The 20,469-nt window shown below is 47.2% G+C and overlaps 1 protein-coding gene across 5 annotated transcripts in view; it reads right to left on the reverse strand.

The window, feature by feature from the left end:
- SREBF2 (sterol regulatory element binding transcription factor 2) overlaps positions 1 to 20,262 on the reverse strand; it is a 50,194-nt gene extending 29,932 nt beyond the window's left edge. The window contains exons 1-3 of one of the 5 annotated variants that reach the window (XM_059680768.1): positions 20,047 to 20,262; positions 578 to 685; positions 254 to 475 (exon numbers count right to left, since the gene is read on the reverse strand). In XM_059680768.1, coding sequence (XP_059536751.1) covers positions 254 to 475; positions 578 to 685; positions 20,047 to 20,134 — 418 coding nt within the window. In that variant the 5' untranslated portion in view covers positions 20,135 to 20,262. Of the gene's footprint in view, positions 1 to 253; positions 686 to 20,046 lie in introns of all 5 variants that reach the window. The other 4 variants (XM_059680767.1, XM_059680766.1, XM_059680764.1 and 1 more) reach the window with 4 other exon arrangements.
- Between the last annotated feature and the right edge of the window lie 207 nt (positions 20,263 to 20,469).

Consider the following 20,469-nt stretch of genomic DNA (forward strand, 5'->3'; position numbering starts at 1 on the left):
AAGACTAATTTTACTCAAGCCTCCATCTGTAGTTTCCAGGACAGCCCTGTGTCTACTTGCTTGCTGGCAGGCACAACAGCTATTAAGGCACTTGAAGAGGCAGCGTATGAACTGTTCCCGGACCACAGTTCTGACGGGCAGTTACCAAAACCTCATTGAGACAGAACTATTTACAATCTACCTCGGAAGTATCAGCACACTGACACACAAACTTTTCAACCACCGTCACTGCCACATCTGACCTCTGAATCACCTTGGAAGCTGGTAGCCGCATTCTGGTATATCAGAGGCTGCTGGATGATCCTCGTCTGGGGAGCAGTGCTGAATGTTGGGGTGATCATTACCGTCTGCTGCTGCAGCTGAGCTTGAGGCTGGGGCTGGGGGCGGGGCTGAAGAACGGGAGTTGCCCTTGGCGGGTTAGGAACCGAGGTGGGGGAAACCTTGACCTGCAGGGCGGCAGCCTGGGGGGAGGTGGCTGAGGGAGAGAAGGAAGGTAACGGGGCCTGGCTGAAGGAGCGCTGCATCGAGGGCTCCCCGGCTCCACCACCGCTGCCCCCGCCATTACTGCCACTGCCACTGCCACCGCCGCCGCCACTTCCGCCGCCGCTGGGGAAGGAGCCACACAGCTGCTCCGAGAACAAGTCAGGAAACTCGCCCACTTGATTGCTGACAAACTGCAGCATCTCTGTGAACATATGAGAAGCAGCCATTTTATTGATATCCAAAATATTTATTAACTTTCAAATTTGCTTAAGAAACAGGCATGAATGCCGTAACCGGTTTGGCTCAGTGGATAGAGCCTTGGCCTGCAGACTGAAAGGTCCCAGGTTTGACTCAAGTCAAGGGCACATGCCTGGGTTGCGGGCTTGACCCCCAGTAAGGGGCGTACAAGAGGCAGCCAGTCAATGGTCCTCTCTCATTGATGTTTCTATCTCTCTCTCCCTTCCTCTCTGAAATCAATAAAAATATATTTTAAAAAAGAATACTCACCTTAAGAATGCTATCCTGACTTATTTAACAGCTTAGATTCTTTTTCTCTATTTTTGCACTTTATATAAATGGGTCATATAGTATGGCCTCTTGCTCTCAACATTATATCTGGAAGATTCATCCATATTGTTATATGTAGTTATAGACTTTTCATTTTCATTGCTGTAAAGCATCTCACTGGGTGAATATATCATGTTACTGATGACATGGGTAGTTTGAAGTTTGGGACTATTACATGTGTTTTGATGAACACATGTTATGTCTTTCTGTTGGTAATTCATGATATTTGTAACTTATTTGTGTATGAAGCAGGTTTTTTTCTGTTTAGTTCACTTCTATGTTCCCAGTGCCTAAGATCGTATCTAGCACATAGTAGGTGTTCAATAAATATTTGCTGAATGAAAAAAAAGAAAAAAAAAGGACCCTCACTTGGCTTGTTGTTGTGAGGATTAATAATTTACACAAAGTGCTTGGTGAGGGTCAGACCTTCGCAAAGGTTCCTCTTAGTGGTGCTTCTAGAGCAGTGGTTCTCAACCTTCCTAATGCCGCGACCCTTTAATACAGCTCCTCATGTTGTGGTGACCCCCAATTTCACTGTTACAAATTGAACATAATTAAAGCATAGTGATTAATCACAAAAACAATGTGTAATTATATATGTGTTTTCCGATGGTCTTAGGCGAAAGGGGTCGCGACCCACAGGTTGAGAACCGCTGTTCTAGAGCATCCACTACACAGGCACTTGGCTCCACTTACATCATCCCCTTGAGTGCTCTCCAAAACCTATAGTGGGGAAGACATGGTTGGCGTGGTGAAGCAACTCACAGAGGTCCCGAAGCTTAGTTCGCAGAGCAGGGTAAGAATGTGTAGGCAGATGGAATACTTAAATTAAAAAAATAAATCCTTTCAACCCACACTTGTCAAGCTCCAGTGCGTTCTCTCCAGCCAGGCAGATGGGCACTGGGCTTATTGGCGCAGAGGGACCGTTAAGATCCAGCATCTGAAGGAACAAGTAACAGGAAGAAGCTCTTGAGCCACTGCTCCTGCAGGGTGCACAGGCCTCCCTGGGACCCCATCTGGTTTGCAGTGAAAAGAAGGGGGGGTCCCCCAAACAGAATGAGGCCAGGAGAAACAAGGCGCAGGAGGCCCACCCCAAGCTTAGCTTTGCTCTGGAACTCCGAGCTACCCCTACCCCCGTGGGAACATCCTAGTGGCTCCTTGCTGTTCCCTGCTCCGATGACACAGGCTCTCATTCCCACAGAGAGCCATGAAACCTAGAAAAGGCAGGCCTGGGAGGAGGCTCAGGTTTTATGGAGCTTTGAAAATGAAGTTCCTGTTCCTGCCTGATGAGCTGAGGCCCCAGGGCTTGAAGCTGGGTGGGCCACCCCTGGCAGCTACCATTTCCCTCCCCCAGCCACATTCCTGTTTTCAGCTGCTTCTTTTTTTTTCTTTTTTTTTAAAAAAAATGTTTTTGTTGATTTCAGAGAGGGAGAGGGAGAGATGGAAACATCAATGATGAGAATCACTGATCTGCTGCCTCCTGCACACCCCCGAGTAGATATAGAGCCTGCAAAGGGGGCATGTACTCTAACCAGGAATCAAACTATGACCTCCTGGTTCAGGGGTTGACTTTCAACCACTGAGCCACACCCACTGGGCTGTAGCTGCTTCTTAAACTAAGGGTTAAGTTGCTAATAAAGTGGACCAGGCCCAAGAAACTATACCTGGGTTTTGGACTCCTTAAAAGCTGGTAACCAAAATTAGAGACTCCAGTTGTCACCTGTGCACTGAAACCAGTCACCCAAAGAGACTCCAAGTTCAAAAGCACTTTATGGAACTTGTGATCTGGAAGTAACACAAATCACTTTGCCCTGCTCAGCCTAGCGGCACCTACCTGAAAATGAGGTAACCTGAAATATGGTCAGATTAATTCTGGTCAGGAATGACGAGTCTGTAGCCCCAAGTGGGACAACACTGTCTTCACAATGTGTCCGTCAGACTTTTTCCTACACAGGGCTTGCTTACGCACACACCATAAACATGTATGCGAATGGTTTTGCGAAATAGGATCACACCGAAAATGCTATTTGGTACCCTAAAGCATGGAGCATATTCATTGTCATATCATGTTTTGAGAGTTCCAAAGTATTGCATTGGATTGTACTGATGCACTAGATTTAACCACTTAGTAATGACGGATGGGTGTTTGAACAAAAGTCTTCCCCCACTTAATCTGATTATTTTATTGGATAAATGTCTAGCATTAGATGGCTGAATCAAAGGGCAGGTATGTGTGCTTTGGCAAGGTTACAGCAGTCCCTGCTCCTGCCAGCATTTCCCTCGTCTACTGCTGTCCATCAGACAGTGGGGGAAAGGACATCTAATTGTTTTGATCTGTATGAGTGAGTACCAGCGAGGTTGAATGTCTCCCCTACCAATTTTATTGGCCATTTGTATGTCTTCCTTTGTAAACTGCCTGATCCAGACCTTTTTTTTTTTTTAATTGAACTGTCTCTATTTATTGATTTGAAAAATAATTCCATATATTATGGATATTTGCTCTTTCTTATATATTTGCCACACTTTACTTTTAATTTGTTTAGGAAAAAGAATAGAATCGTCATTAAGAGTTACCATGTCCTAGCCTGGCAACTTGGGGCAAGTTTTTCCTCTCTGAGCTGTAGTTTTCTCATCTATAAAATGTGGCGAACAATTATCCCTAACGCATGGGGTTGTTGAGAGAGAATTCACATAGAATGCACAGCTCGGTGCCCAGCACTTAGTATTAGGTAGTGCAATTTATTCATAGTGTTTTTTTGACTGTCAGTTTTGCTTAGCCTCCTATTTTGAAAATGCAAATTTGTCCCAATGCATTGAATATATTAAGGAAGTAATTTGAGCATAACATGAATTTGTGTTTACTTATGCATGAGAGACACTAGAAAATGCAGAAAACGATACCCAGCTGAAATGAGCCCCATGGGAATACACAAAATGCACACATGCACTCACTCCAATATGCACCAGCTTGGAGGTCACTGCATGTGTTCTTACCCATAACCATCTGCTTTCTGTCACAAAGGTCAAAACTTTCCATGTGGCTTCAGGTAGCCCTTCTCCCATCAGTTCACAATACGCCATAAGCTGTAGCCTTCCAATGCCTACTTCCATAAGCAAACCTTATCTCTTTTCCAAGGTAAAGTTCTATTTTTATTGTGGTATTTATACACTTCTTAGTTTTATTAGGTTTCTATTTTTATTTACTTTATCTTTTTTTGTCACCTCTAGTTTTTTTAGTATTATGACACCCCCACAAAAGCTCTGTGGTTTTTACTGCATGATTTTACATAGTATGGTGATTTTTAGGAATTCATGTTGCATTATAACAGAATTGACCACATACATACACACACACACACACACACATTGGAGAGATATATAGATAGATTGATTTCAGAGAGGAAGGGAGAGAGGTAGAGACATAGAAACAACGATGAAAGAGAATCATTGATTGGCTGCCTCCTACACATCCCCCACTGGGAAGAATCGAGTCCGCAACCCGTGCATGTACCCTTGGCCGAAATCGAACCTGGGACCCTTCAGTCCGCAGGCCGACGCTCTACCCACTGAGCCAAACTGGCTAGGGCTGTGTTACATTTTAAAAATCCCTCATCCCTAAGATCATAAGGATACTCACCTAAACTTTCTTGACTTGTTCATTTTATCTTTCACATTAGGTCAGCCTGACAAACTTAAGAACATAGAAGTAAACATGGTGTGTGATGTGTGTCGGCCAATGGAAAGGAGACAGACCACAGCCAGGGGGCAGAGGGAGGTAAAAACAAAACCTAATGCCCAACAAGTATCCTTCTTGAGTGTCCTGCTTTCAACCTGATGTCATCTCCCCTCCTAGAGGTTTTATTTCTAATAATTAAAAAATCTTACTAGTAGCGGAACTCCTGCTGCTGGACTTTGGGGTCCTGCTGAGAACAGGACTTCTATAATGACAAAAATGTCGGGGAGGCTGTGGTCCAAGGCCATCTTGCCAGCTATAGGTGGGGTCTTCGGAACCAGAGAGAGCACAGGGCTCTTCTTAAAACTGAAGGTGCTTATGCTCGAGATGAAACTGAATTCTATCTAGACAAAAGATGTGCTATGTGTACAAAGCACAGAGCAATGCAGTGACTCCTGGTGGCAAACCGAACAAAACCAGAGTAATCTGGGGAAAGGTAACTCGCACTCTTGGAAACAGTGGCATGGTTTGTGCGAAATTCTGAAGCAACCTTCCCCCAAGGCCACTGGACACAGAATCTGTGTAATGCTGTACCCCGCAAGGATTTAAATGTATTGAAAAGTAAATAAATGGATTTGTTAAGAAACCACAAAGGGAAATATTGGGTGGGAAGGTAGGGTTTCTCAAATACCTGTGTTTCATAATACACACAAACGTGTCATATATGCCTTTGCATATATCAACTATTACAAAACAAAACATTTGGAAAGAGGAAAAGAAAGTACAAAAGAAAGCCAAAGTCACTCTCAAATGGTTTTCTAGTCTCTGCTTGGGTCTCTCAGGGCCTGCCTCAGAGGGCTCCCGCTCTGCTGGCCAGTCCTAGCTTCTCTGGTCCAACACAGCAGGACACCTGAGCCAGCTCTGAGTTTCAACCAGGAGAGTGATCTTCAGCACCACCCTCAATTGCTCTTTCTTCTTTCCTCCGCAGTAAGTTCGCTTTGGAATTCTGGCAGGTCCCCTTCCCTGGTGTCAGTTATCTCTGCTCCTTCCATACTCTGCCGGGTCTCAACGGCAGCCTCCTACCCAGAGACCATCATCCTCTTTAATATCCTGCTGGTCCAACAGGCTTTCAGACCAAATCACATTTCTGAAACAAAGCTTCCCACCAACTGCTCCCTCCGACTCCAAGGGACTTCACTTCCCACTCACCCATCTCATCATCCATCCTGGAAAAACACCCACTCCCTTTTCCGCACCTGAATGTAATCACCGTGCCTCGCCTTTTCTGCTTCTACCATCTTCTTCCTGTCTGAATTTCACAATTCCATTTAACAAATACTAACAATTACTTTCACCAAGGACTCTCTTCTACTTCAGATCCAGCTATCTTTCAGCTGCTCTTAAACCCAACTGTGACTTGTTAAGAAAAATTATCTAAAACTTGAAAATAAAGCAGAGAGAGAGAGAGAGAGAGAGAGAGAGAGAGAGAGAGAGAGAGAGAGAGAGAGAGAGAGACTGAGACTCTTTAAAGTCATACTAGAGGTAGGCATGTCTAACTTGCCCACCAAAAAGTCACCTGATGCTCTATGGAAACATAAACTTGTTTAACTTTCTATATACTACTGATTAGGTCCACATTCTGTAAAGTTAGATATTTACCTTTCAACTCATAAACTGCACATGACTTTTCTGGCAAAAAAAAAGATAACCTTGAAGGCTTTGTTTCTATCGGCCTGTAGGACATTAACCAGTTTTACATCTAAATTTGCAATCTTATTCTTTTCCTAGTAAGTAAATAAAAGTTTTTTTGCATTTTCCTTAGATCAAACTTTATCATACTGCTTGTTTTTCTTTTTCTTTTTTATATATATATATATATATTTTTTTTATTGATTTTTTACAGAGAGGAAGGGAGAGAGATAGAGAGTTAGAAACATCGATGAGAGAGAAACATCGATCAGCTGCCTCCTGCACATCTCCCACTGGGGATGTGCCCGCAACCCAGGTACATGCCCTTGACCGGAATCGAACCCGGGACCCTTCAGTCCGCAAGCCGACGCTCTATCCACTGAGCCAAACCGGTTTCGGCTGTTTTTCTTGTTTATAAAATTAATAAACCTTTAAAATATTAGTCCGAGTATGTTTTTAACATTTTAAAAATTTAATTTTGCTACATTACATACAGCAAGTTTTATAAATATATATTTATTTTTTAATCCTCACCCAAGAATATTTTTCAATTGATTTATAAAGAGTAGAAGGGAGAGGGAGAGAGACAGACAGAAACATCCATGGGAGAGAGACACATAGATTGGTTGCCTTCCGCACACACCCTGACTGGGGCCAGAGATCAAGCCTGCAACCGAGGTATGTGCCCTTGACCAGAATCAAACCTGGGACCCTTCAGTCCTAGGCTCAGGCTCTACCCACTGAGCCAAACCGGCTAGGGCAAATGATTTTTTGTCTGTTTATTTCAGAGAGAGGAAGAGGGATAGAGAGATAGAAACACCAATGATGAGAGAGAATCACTGAAGGCCTGCCTTATGTTCAGCATTTTGCACAGACTCCTCATTAAACCTTCGCAACACTGAGATGGATGCTACTATCATTTCCACTTCATATAAAAGCACCATGTAACTTGTCCAGCGTCATCCAGTCAGCAGGGATGGCACTGGGATTTAGTCACACTCTTACCCACCACACTGGACAGAGGCTTTGGTTCTACTATTGCATGGATATTATTAAATGGAGCCTGGCATGAGGCAGATGCTCAGTTAAGTGCCTCGTTCACGAATGAACACAAACACCCCAAGTTCAGGAAGAGAAGTGTTAACGTAAAAACATTGAAACCTGTAAAGAATTTTGTGAATTCATTTGAGTCAAACTGTCAACGATTGCCAGGAAGCAGAATCTCAACAGATAGGGATAGTGCTCCAGAGAACGGCTGGTTTTCATCTATTTTTATACATTGCAATCAAAAGAGGGGACGTAGGTGGGTTACATGAAATCCACTGGTGATAGATTAGAGAGGCGGGAGAAAGCAAAGCAGGGGGAGAGGGGAGACCCCTGGGGTTGGATAAAAAGTAAAGTGATAGACACATACTTAGGTGGGTGCAGGATAGTCTACAATCAACAATTAACACGATAACAGTAACAATGAAGGAGCCTAAGGGGCCTGGCAAAGGGAAAGTTAACAAGTTACCCAGACATTTCAAGGGTATGTTATCATAGATGTAAAAAGACAGACAGACTCAGTTAAGGTCAAGGTTGACCTTGTCAGTGAAGATACTGGCCTAGGATGTAACCACCCACCATAACTGCTTTTAGTTAAAGTTTAATTTCAGACCATCCTTTGTGGTGACTTTAGGTCTCTCAGTTTGCAAGCCCGCCATGCAGGCCTTGCCTGAGCTTGTCAGGTTAGCATGTGGCCCTTTTGTCCACAGAAGGAACGTCATCCCAGCTCTTCCTTCCAGTATTTCCTGGCTCTTTACCTGCTCCCACCCCTCACTGTACTGTTCTCTCTAATCTCCCAGAACAAGAGACTGAAAGTTGAGCAAGAGTAGTAAGACTTCAAGGAACCCATCCTGCACAACCCCATTCCTTAAGACCTCGCATTTCACAATGCCGGGGGAACCAGGTAATCAAGTCAGCGGTCAGGCTTAAGCCTGGAACTGACTTCCTAGGGACAGTCTCTCAGCAACTCACCATCCCATCCTTCCATTCATGACCACACCCCAAATCTCCCTAAGACTAAGGAGAGAAATAATACTTGCAATGCAGGTTATTAAATCATGCTGCAAACATCCACCCAGCCCAGGGTTCTGCGGCTGGGAGCTGGAGGATTCTGAGTAGACCCAGCACAGAGCAAGGGCTCCAAAGTGTTAGCTTCCTTCCCACCTCCCAATTTCAGAAAACACAGACAAACCCAACCAACTGGGTGGAGTTGTGGAAAGGACAGGCACCGACAAGTGCCTCCCCCAAAAGGGCTGCCAGAGGGTAGAGAAAGGACTCGTCAATCTTGTGGGCAGTGGAAGCTGAGCCGAGAAGGGTGAAGAGAGTCTTGGGAGTCAGAGGGAGAGGGGGGTATTGCAGGCAAAGGAAAGTCTGAGAACCCACAGCACCGGGAAATGTCCAGCAAGGTGCAGACGGCAAGTCGCCCCACCCCCTCCCCGAGCCCGGCTGGGCCAGTCCTTTCCAAAGGGCTGTTCGCACGTCCTGGAACAGGGCTCCGCTCTCCTACCTCCTTTACCCGTCAGACCTCAGCTATGAGGTCCTCCTCCACAAAAAGCCTTCTCTGATCCTGCCTCCCACTAGTTGGGAGCCTCTCCAGATACTCCCAGACCTTCCAGATCCAGAGCTTTGGGGGGTACCCTGATGGGTTCTTAGGCACTTAAAGTTTGAAAGCTTCTGCCCTATACTGTACTCTGGCCACAATGAATCACATATCCCAGAACATGCCAAATTATTCCAAATTTTGGTCCAATTCTGTCAAAATGAATATCTTACCCCTTCTCATTTAGAAAATTCTGTTCACTCACCCATCACAATTCAGCTCAATGCCAAAGTCCCTGTGAATTTTTTCCTAATGCCCTTCCTTGTGCTCCAAAACCTTGAAGCTTGTACCTTTGTTATGGCCTGTTGTACTTTGCTTTGTATCATGAAAGGCAGAACTGTTTCGTTCATGTCTATACCCCAGAGAGTCTAGCGCTGTGCTGGGGATACAGTGGATATGCATTCAAGCTGAACTGGGTTAACTTTTTAAATTAAATTTAAAAATTTTTAAACAACTTCTGACCAGACCAGGGGCTCCTAGATGGGCAGGAATGAGTAGGGGATCCCATGTCAGAATGCCCAAGTTCAACTCCTGATGCCACATTAGCATAGGAAACCTCAGGCCAATCATTTTATCTGTCTCAGTGTCTCATCTGCAAAATGGGGATAAAAATCGAGCATCTGCCTCACAGCCCTGCGAGGAAGACAAGAGTATCAGGACTCGCGGCCTCACTGCACTGTCCACACTCAGGAAGAAGCAGGACTTCCCTGTTGCTGTGGGTGGCGAGCGCCTGAGTGGAGCAGACGCCACTTTAACAAGGCAGTTCCACATCTGGTCCTGCAGCCGGAATTTCATCACTGCTCCAACCAGCCCAAACCCAACAGACCAGTTCCACAGGGCCAGACGCGGGAGCTAGATATTAGACATCTAGACACATCCTCATTAGCCACTCCAAAGGCCTAAGAGGTGTAGGAAGAGCTCTGTTTTCGTTTGCCAGCCCTTCAATGGTTTAAGATTCGTTTCTAAACAGAGGTTCCCCAGGGAGCCTCACCTTGAGTCCCAGTCTCTGGGACCTTGCTAAAACCTTGCTGCTCTTTAAAAAATTCCATCGTGTCAACAAAGCTTAACCCTTGAATCTTGTGGTCCAGAAACGGAACACATGTACCCTGCACTTTGTGACTCACCCACGCCTACAAAAGCCCTTCCAAAGGGAAAAATAAACACCCCCAAACTGTATTCTAGAGAAAGGCCCTTGGTCCTAAAGAGTAACCTGCAAACTGAAGTTCCTCATTCCTTCTCAGATGGAGCCGGAGGCGAGTTCCTGCCCTCTTCCGTCCGCGTTTTCGCTCACTGGAGTCTTGCAGCACCCACAATGTGGACATGCCCAGCCCCACCTTACGGCGGAAGCTGAGGCTCAGAGCAGGGCTACGGGACGCAGGGGAAGTGACCACATGGAGCAGACCCTCCCAGGCCTCTCTAGCCTCAACCCACCACACCACCTGGTGTTTACAATTTAGAAGCTCGCTGATACCAGACAGGGCTGTGGCATGGGGTTGAGGGCAAGTATGTGTGTTTTGGAGTTTGACAGGTAGCTGTGTGACCTGGGCCTCAGTTTCTTCATCCGTAGCGTACCGTTCAATTGGAGAAAGGATTAAAAGCAAAACATAGGAGACCATGTAGGTGCAGGGCCACACACACAGCGTGAGGGCAGGGATCTTACCCTGCAGAGCCCAGCACAAAACAGGCCTCTGTGTGTGTGTGGGGGGGGGGGGGGAAGGGGGAGATCTGAACTGTGGGTCTGACCAGACATGGTGCTGGGCACATGGTGGGTGCTGCCTACACTGTGATTTCAAAACCTGATGAAGGATGGAAAAGAAGAGGTGACTGCAGACAAGTCAGTCAATAACTAAGGAAAGATGAGTCTCATTCACCTAGAGCAGCGGTTATCAACCTGTGGGTCGCGACCCCTTTGGCGGTTGAACGACCCTTTCACAGGGGTCGCCCAAGACCATCCTGCATATCAGATATTTACATTACGATTCATAACAGTAGAAACATTACAGTGATGAAGTAGCAACGAAAATGATTTTATGGTTGGGTCACAACATGAGGAACTGTATTTAAAGGGCCAGAAGGTTGAGAACCACTGACCTAGAGAACACGGATGCACCTCAGGATAAAGGACGGTATGTCTGCAGAGGATGCAGATGAAGTGGTCCCACATTCATTATCAAATACACGCATGCAGCAATCCCACTGCCCTCCACTTATCCTGCACTTACACCTGCGCGTGCCAAATGATGAATTTACAAAGCTATTCGCCACTGCATTGTTTTTGGAAACACCCTCAAAAGTCCACCATAAAGGGACTGATGGAAAACCATGCAGCAGTGAAAAGAACTGGAAAGATCTCTAAGATACAGTCTTATGTGAAAAGGGGGGCAAGGTACAGGAGAACAACGCTTAGAGAATGCTACCTGTTTGTGTAAAAGGGCAGGAGCAAAACATGAAAATCCATACTCGTTATTTACTTGTATTTGCATTAAGTTCTGAAGGAGGTAAAATAAAAAATTAATTCCTTGTGAGGAGGTGAGGGCTGTGGGCCCTAAACAGATGGCGGATAGGGCTGGTAGCAAGACTCCCCAGTACCTTCTAATGTTTTTTATTTTGCTACATGAATGTATTACCTTTTTAAAAAAATTTAAATATTTTCCAAGTCCCACTTAACACTGTAATTTATAGCACTGAAAGGGCATTAAAAATGAAAGAGAACAGCTGCAGTGTGAAAGAGCTGTAACCCAGCTCCTGGCTTGAAGAGTCCTCTTTGGGAAACACACACCGATGAACCACCTCCAAGGTGACTTGCTCATGCGTGTTCAGAGCAACAGTCCTTATGCTGATGAAAAACTCCAAATGATACAAGTGTCCCACAGAGACATGGATATGCAAGCGTTTGCCTTTCACATGGATCATGTAAGATTATATGGCTATTATACCTCAACTGTTTCAACATGTAGCAACCTGTAAGTGAAACTGTAACAATTTGTGTGCACATTCTCAAAGGTCAGACAGAATCCAGAAGGATACAATTTGATATTCAGTGCTATTTGAATCAAGTTGCTTAAGAACCTCTTTATATTTAATTACAAAATTGAGGAGAGAAAAGATCTAGTTGAGAAGTAAAAATGTATATATTTTTTAGCCCTAGCCAGTTTGGCTCAGTGGATAGAGCGTCGGCCTGTGGAGCAAAGGGTTCTCGGTTGATTCCGGTCAAGGGCATGTACCTTGGTTGCAGTTCCTCCCTGGCCCAGGCCCTGGTCAGGGCTTGTGCAGGAGGCAACCGATCGGTGTGTTTCTCTCACATCGATGTTTCTCTCTGACTTTCCCTCCCTTTTCCACTCTCTAAAAGATCAATGGAAAAATATCCTCGGATGGGGAGTAGCCAAAAAAAAAAAAAAAAAGTGTCTATTTTTTAAACGTGAAGACGTGAACCGAGTATGAGAACAACAAAAGCCTTTTCAGCGAGAGGCAGCAGCACTGAAGAACATTAGGCCAAAGGCCTGGGTGTGAACGTGAAGAATGTTTGCCAAGGGCGAGGCCAGGCCGACCCAGGAAGGAGAAGAAACTGGTTCGGTGGTCTGAGCAATCCCAGAAAAGGGACTGGATGAGATCAGGAGCTAAAAACGGGTGGGAAATAAATAAGCTGTAACAGCAGCTCTTTCAACCTAAACAAACATTAGCAACAGTGAGATATACTCAAGTGTCAAAACAAGGCTGACGTCTTGAAAAAGGCTGAAAAGCAGCTCTGTGCTTCAGCTCACTGAGTTTTTCCAAATGACGACTCACTGGAAAAAGGGGAAGTCAGTTCCTAACCCTGCTCCTCACCTCCGCCTCCCAGGGGTATGCCAGCCACACCCTCCCCAACTCTCACCCCTGGCTCACTGGGTTGGCCAACCCAGCCTTCCCAGTGATGCGGGCACTCAGGCTGGGACCCACCCAACACCCTGCACTTCAAATGCTTCCTTTTCCTTAGACATCCCTTTACAGAGGGCCTCAGTGCCAGGTACTGTCTGGGGACTCTGCCAAAGACGGTAGTGACTGCAGGGAGAAGCCAGCAGAGACGCAGACAGTGCCACCAGAAGGCTCAGGGACTGGAAGTTCCTCGCAGGCTGGGGTGCTGGGTGTGCTACCAGCAGGACGGCATGAATGCAAGTATCTGACACAGTGAGCCCTCCAGAGCCCATCAAGTAGGGACAGTGACTGACAGCTCAGTCACATCAGCGTACCTCATCGTGGACTTCACAACAAGACAAGATCCTAAAGCTTCCAGAGGAGAAAACAGGTCACACATAAAGGATCAGGAATCAAATGGTATCAGATTTCTTGACTACTAGAAGCTAGAAGACAAGTAGGCAGTGCCTTCAAAATTCTGATATAAAATTATGTTTAACCTTAAAATTCTAAACTCAGCCAAACTATCAGATTGGAGTGAGGGTAGAATAAAGTTATTTTTTAGATAGGCAAGGTCCCCCAAGATTTATCTCCAATGTACTCTTGCTCAGGAAGCTACTGGAGGATGTGTTCCATCAAAAAACAGGGGAGTGAAAACACAAGAACTAGGGAACAGGGGCTTCAGCGTCGTCCCCGGGGAATGCTAAGGGTGGTGAGGGTAAGTGCAGGACAGCAGACCTGGACAACCATCATCAGACGCGGTAAAAGAGGGAGGGCTCCAGGAAAGAGATCAACAAGGGGAATCAAAGGAATTGCCTACCATACTGAGAGTTTCTGTCCTAAGATTCAGGGTTGAATTAGTTATGGGAACATGGGAGGTAATCAAGTGAATAAATCAGGCCATTATAAAGCCCTAGGAAAATACAAACAGCAACAATAAATGTAGAGGATCTACCCAAGAGAAATGAAAACACATCTACACAAAAACATGTATGCAAATGTGCTTAACAGCTTCATTTATAATAGCCAAAAGGTGGAGACAACCTAAATGTACATCAACTGATGGATGATAAACAACACGTGTTGTATCCATACAAAGGAACACTAGCAACACGAATAGACCCGAACAACATTTTGCCACATATTGTCATGATTCCATTTGTATGAAATGGCCAGAGCAGGCAAATCCAGTAAAATCTCGATATAATAGACTAATTCAGGCGAGGAGGTATCCGTTAAAGCCAAAATCCTGTTATATAATTAAGTAGGTTTTTCCAAATGTGTATGTTAAAAAATTGACAAAATAGTTTACCTGTCTTTACTTAAGTAGATACATTTGTGTAATTAAAATTAAATATGTATGAAAAGCTTAATTTCACAGAAAAGTTTTCTGTATGCATTACTGTAATTTTAAACTTATACTGAGTAGGTCTAGTAAATGCCTGCATTCACCAAGCACTGCGAGTAAACAAATGCACATGACTTAGCGACATCACGCATTAAAACTGCTGCAGAAAGTCACGTCACACGACAACGGAACAAATCACCCAGCGTAATGTGGTGTGATCACGTACTAATCATTTGCTGAACATTGTTTAGGAGCAGTGACTCTTGGATTTAAATATGTAGACTATAGTTGCCAATCGTATATAATAAAAGCCTAATATGCAAATTGTCCCCTTGACCAGGAGTTCGACCACTCACTATGATGTGCACTGACCACCAGGGGGCGGCGTGGAACATGGTGGGCATAGGGGGCAACAAGGCACTTGCAGCGGGCACTGGTGGAAGTGCTGCCGGCCCGATGGGCCCCAACGAGAGCGAGCAGGACCACGGTGAGATGGTTGAGCAGGTGAGCAGGCAACGCCAGACCAATCGCATCTGCCTTGGCTTGGTGCTGCCCGCTCACCTGCCCCACCATCACGCCATAGCCCGCCCTGCACCCACATGGCCTCTTCTGGGTGAGCCAGGCTGCAGCTGCCAGGACTGCAGGGGCCGGTCAGGCTCCCCGTGGGTGCGCACAGGAGCCAGTCTGCGAGGCCAGCCGGGAGAGTGCCTTCTGTGTGGTGCTGCTGGGCAACCCAGAGGCCCATGTTGCACCCCAGCCTGCGGCATCCGGCTGCGCTCACCACGCATCTCTGTGTGGGGACTTGGGCACAATGACTCAGGTGGAGGGGGGCCCGGAGGCCCGGGGGCCCAGGTGCTGCCCAGGGCCCAGAGGTCAGCTGGGACCTGTCCTTCCATGCCAGATGCTTGCACTTCAATCACTGGCCAGGCCTAGGAACCATCCCCATGCACGAATTTCATGCACCGGGCCTCTAGTATGCAATATTTATTTATTTTGGCTAAATTACTACAGTGTTTTTTCTAACATATGGCCTATTCACTAAAATTTGTTAAAAATAATAGTGAATTAATAACAAAAAATAACCTGTCAATGTAATTATAAATAAATCTTGGTTAAAAGCATTTTAAAATTAACAGGGTGTTAATTTAAAACAATTTTTTTAATTGATTTTAGAGAGAGAGGGAGAGTGAGAGAGGGATAGAAACATCAATGATGAGAGAAAATCATTGATTGGCTGCCTTCTGTACGAGCCACACTGGGGATCAAGTCCACAACCCGGGCATGTGCCATGACTAGGAATCTAACCAGGAAACCTCCTGGTTCATGGGTCAACACTCAACCACTGAGCCACTCCAGCTGGGTGACAGGGTGTTAATTTTCACATATGACATATGGACCGGAAATTTTGTCCTTTAAATCTGAAGTCCATTAACTCAAGGTCCACAAAATCGAGTGTTTACTCTAAGTAGATTAGGTCGCTGAAGTTTCTTTAACCTTCTCTGAAGAGAACAGCTGCCTCTGCTTGTCTATCACCTACTCACTCCTGACGCCCTCTGGTTTATTCAGCCTTAGACTCACTTATCCGACTGCTGTCTCCGGTCAACCTCCTAATGCTAGATCCCCAACCTCTTTCATGGCCGGTCATCCTTGCTGTCCTCCGCAGCACTGTCTCCATCACCCATGAACCAGTCTTCAAAAGGCTCACCTCCCATCAGTATGACACTCCTCTCACCTGATCTGACACCCGGTTCCATCTCCTCCCACTTCTATCCTCAACTCAACAGTCACTACTCCTCCATCTCCATCCCTATCCCCAGGTTTGACCTTCTCCTGATATCTGCCTCCCATCTCCTAGTGCAGTGGTCGGCAAACTGCGGTTCATGAGCCACATGCGGCTCTTTGGCCCTTTGAGTGTGGCTCTTCCTAAGCCTTAGGAGTTCCCTAATTAAGTTAATAACAATGTACCTATCTATATAGTTTAAGTTTAAAAAATTGGACTCTCAAAATAAATGTCAATCGTTGTGCTGTTGATATTTGGCTCTGTTGACTAATGAGTTTGCCGACCACTATCCTAGTGGATGATCCCCATGAATCCTAACTTCAGCCCATTTAAGACAAATTTTCATCTCCTCGACCAGCTCTTCCTACTGGCTTCTGAACTCTCCCAATGCCCGGGACAAAGCCTCGTTGGGGATCTTAGAATTCCACCTCTGCTCTGTCTTCAGGGCCACGCCTTCTGAGGGCACGTCCCTCACATCTAGCAACTTGGAAAATAGCCACTTCTTATGCATGTCCCATCACCTTCTTAGTATTACCTCACACCTCAATGGCTGCAGTTCCCTCCTAATTGACTTCCCTGACTCTAATCTTCCTTGCCCATCACCACAGTTGAATTTCCTTAAAATCCATGATTAATGTGCCATCACCCCACTTGAAAACCCTCCCTACACACCACAAACCATCTATGTCTGGTATGAAGGCTCCCCACAATCTGGCTCCAACTCACCTTTCAGAACACACCTTCTACTATTCCCTTATACATACCATATATTCCAATAAATTACTCGTAATCGTTGATTTTATCATTCTCCTTTCACATTTTTATCATGCTGCTTCCGCCACCCATCCTTTTGGGTCAAGCAAAATAAAAGCTCTACAACTGTGCCTTTCCTTATCCCAGGGGAAGACGGTCCTGCCTTTGTCTTTCCAGAAGACCTGGCTTATCATGAAGCCCGAGGCCCTGTCTCAATAGACACACCTACCACAAAGGTAGTGCTGTAGACACCCTAGCATAAGAGGCCTGGTTGGCCTGTGACCACAGAGCATTCGGCAGTAGGACAAGGCCCTGGAGATCAACCAACACACATGCTTCGTTGGGCCAATGTTTAAAAATCTGGGTACTACACACAAAAATCCAGCCTGGGGCATCTCTTAAGATGCTGCTCTCTCTTCTGAGACTCCTCACTTGCCTACTCAGTCTCAATTTGGTTACCAGTTACTCTCTATAACACAGACCCGTTTTATTTTCATAGAGCCATGACACAACAGTGTCATTTATTTTATTTGTTCAGCTTGTTTCCTCCCTCAAGAACTAAAGTTTCTGGAAAGAGAAGAGACTTTGAATGTCTTGTTCAAAGTTAGTCAGCTATCCTCCGCACTTTGTCCATCATAGGAGTACTTAGAAGCCACTCAAGAGATGTGCTTAATGACTGAATGGATATGGCCTCCTTGGGCCCATACGCCTGTGGACTGTAGCAGGGCCGACAATGCCAAAGGATTCTGCTCACCTGCCTGCCTTTCCTAGAGCAGGTATGAGCTCTCAAGGTTGCAAGCATCCCCTCTCCCCCACCACACACATACAACAGTATATGTATCTATACCCAGTCTCTTCCTCCTCATCTGATTGGCTCCCGATTTAACTCAGCCTCAAGGACTGTGTCTGGTACAACTTAGAGTCCTGCCCAGTCCAAGGTCCTGAATTCATTCAGGCATTCCACAAATATTTAGTTCTAGGCGCAAGTAATACAGCGTGAACAAAGCAAAGGCTCTTGCCCTACAAGGCAGTGCTGAGGTTCTGGAGGTGGAACTGGGGTACGTTCAGGGATGTCTGTACTCGCAGACCACTGGCCTTCAGCCTGCCCAACCCATCTTGTCCTCCAAGGCCCAGGTGAAGGGCCACTTCCTTGGTGTCGTTTTCCTGGTAAGCCAGCCTTCATCAAGCTCCTCAATGCTAACTTTCACTTACTGCTCTGTGCAACCGTGAGCTGTTCTATACTCAGCACTGCAGTTTTATTGTTAATTCATCTCCGGTTCCATGAGGCCATAAAATTGTCTTCCCTATCTTTCATGTTCCCTAACAGCTCAAAAACCACAGCAGGCATTTTAATACTTGTTGACCAATTAAAGACAGGGAGCCACTTTTCCCCAAATCTGGAATGGAGACCTATGAAACCACTGAACCACTGTGGTAGCTTCCAGAATGTGCAATTTACTCAGAAATCTACAGAGCTAAAGTTAATACTTAACCACTAGGTAATTTAACACATTATAGATTAAGACAAGTAGGGATCGATTATGGAATGGGAATGCAAAATGGACATAAATTTCTATGTGTGAGCCCCCTGGTAGGCAGCTTGAGGCATACTTTTTGCGCGCTGCGTGGCCTTGGGTAAATTAATAAAATGCCTTGGGCTAAATTTCAGGATCCATGAGAGGGGATGAGAGTAGTATAATGGTAGTCTCGACCTGTTAAGAATTGAGAACATTAATGTTTATGGTATTTAACAGAATACCTGGCATGGAAGTGCTCAACACATGTTAGCTGCCCGTGTCAAGTTTCAAATACTGGCCTCCCCCATTTGTTAATCCATCTCTGTTTTAGGAGCACTTGGTAGAAAAGACTGTGGTTAGACTTGGTGATTCAATTAAAGGTCTTACCAGGCTGCCCAGATGACCAAAAAGGGAAAGCAAGGACAGGCCAAGGGTAAAATGTTATAGAAGCAAAATGGGAAACTGATCCTTTCCAACTAGCTGCTGCCAATGATCTCTTCCCCTTGGAGATGATCTTCTGCTACCTCGGTTTCTTCATCTGTACAATGGGGATGGAACCATCATTCCTGCCTGCAAGGCTGCACTGAGATCCTGGACAGGAAAGTCAGGAGCACAGTGCACCTGAGTTACTGTTTGAGAGCACGTTCTGGGGCATTTAAGGTTTGTTAGCCACGTTAACAACTCCTGGACTCAGTTTTCCGAAGAATAGAAGGAATAAGAATCTCTATCTTGTAGGATTATAGTGAGGAGTAAGTGAAACAATATAAAGTATTTGGAGCCTAGAACATCAGAAGAGTCTAACTGTTGAGAGTCACAATTACTAACCTATTCATTGGACTTCTCACCCTCAAGGGTCAGGTGGAAGCCTGATGCAGAGACAGCAACACTGGCCCAGGAACTGGGCCCTGTAAACAGCTGGGTGACCTTGGGCAGGTCGCTGATTCTTTCCAAACTTTGGGTTCCCGTGGTAACAGCATGAGAGCATCGCAAGAGAGGATCCCGGGGCTCCCGCCAGCTCTCCCACGGTTAAGGCTGCTGGACCAAAGCCCACCCGCTCCCCTGCCTGTGCCCGCGGGGCCACAACTCAAAATTCCTGCTGCTCAACTCCCTGTGCAGCGCGACAGCAGGAGAGCCCGCGTCTTCATTCTGCAGAGATGCTCCCATACCCGCCGCGGCCGCTCGTCTCATCAGCAACTCGCGCTGGCAGCCGCCCGCTGCCCACGGCTTCCCGAGTTCCGGAGACCCCTCGCGGGTCCAGCTCAGAAGCCAGGGCTGGGGGCGCCGAGCCGAGGGCCCGGCCCCGGAATCCAAAGCCGCCCCCGCGGCGGGGCGAGGAGTGACAGGTGCAACGCGGCGCGGCGGGCGAGGGGGCCTGGGGCGGCGCGTGTCGGCGCGCGAGGGAGGCGGCGGCCGCGCGCTCTCCTCAGGCCGCGGTCGCGCTCCCGGCCTCACGACCCTCGCTACGCGAAAGGACGCGCGACGCCCGGAGCAGACCCCACGGCCTGTCGGAACCGAGCGGCCGGGCTCGGGTTCAAACCCGCAGCGCTCGGAAAGCCTGGGACGCCTCGGGGCGGCCGCGCGCACCGGCCCTTCCCGCGCGAGCCGGGACTCCGGGCGGGGGGCGCAAGCGCACCGCGCGCGCCGCCGTAACCCCTTCCTCCCCGCGCGCCCCCGCACCCCAGTCCCCCACCCACCACTCACCGTCGATATCCCCCAGGGTCAGCTCGTCGCCCAGCTCCGTGAGCGTCTCCATGCTCTCCAGACCGCCCAGCTCGCCGCTCTCGTCCATCGTCCGGCTCGGCGCAGAGGCCTCCCTGCCGGCCTGTTCAGGGACACGCGAGGGTGGTGCCGCCGCCACCACCCATGACACCCGACAGCCCCCGCCCGGTACCGCCTCACGGACCGGTGCCACCCTCCGCCATGTCTGCGCCGCGCAGGAGGGGCGGGGCGGGATTTCCCCCGCCCCCATCCGTGGCCCCGCCTCCAGGCCGCGCGCACCCCTGTTTATTGTCAATGGGACCAGGCGCGGCGTAGCCAATCGGCGCGGCGAGCGGCGCGTGGGGTGATGGCGCGTCAGCGATCAGCAGCTCCGATTTGCATAGCGAGGCCACGCCCCTCGCGGTC

The sequence above is a fragment of the Myotis daubentonii genome, chromosome 2 (genome assembly GCF_963259705.1).
Source record: "Myotis daubentonii chromosome 2, mMyoDau2.1, whole genome shotgun sequence".
Classification (NCBI taxonomy): domain Eukaryota; kingdom Metazoa; phylum Chordata; class Mammalia; order Chiroptera; family Vespertilionidae; genus Myotis; species Myotis daubentonii.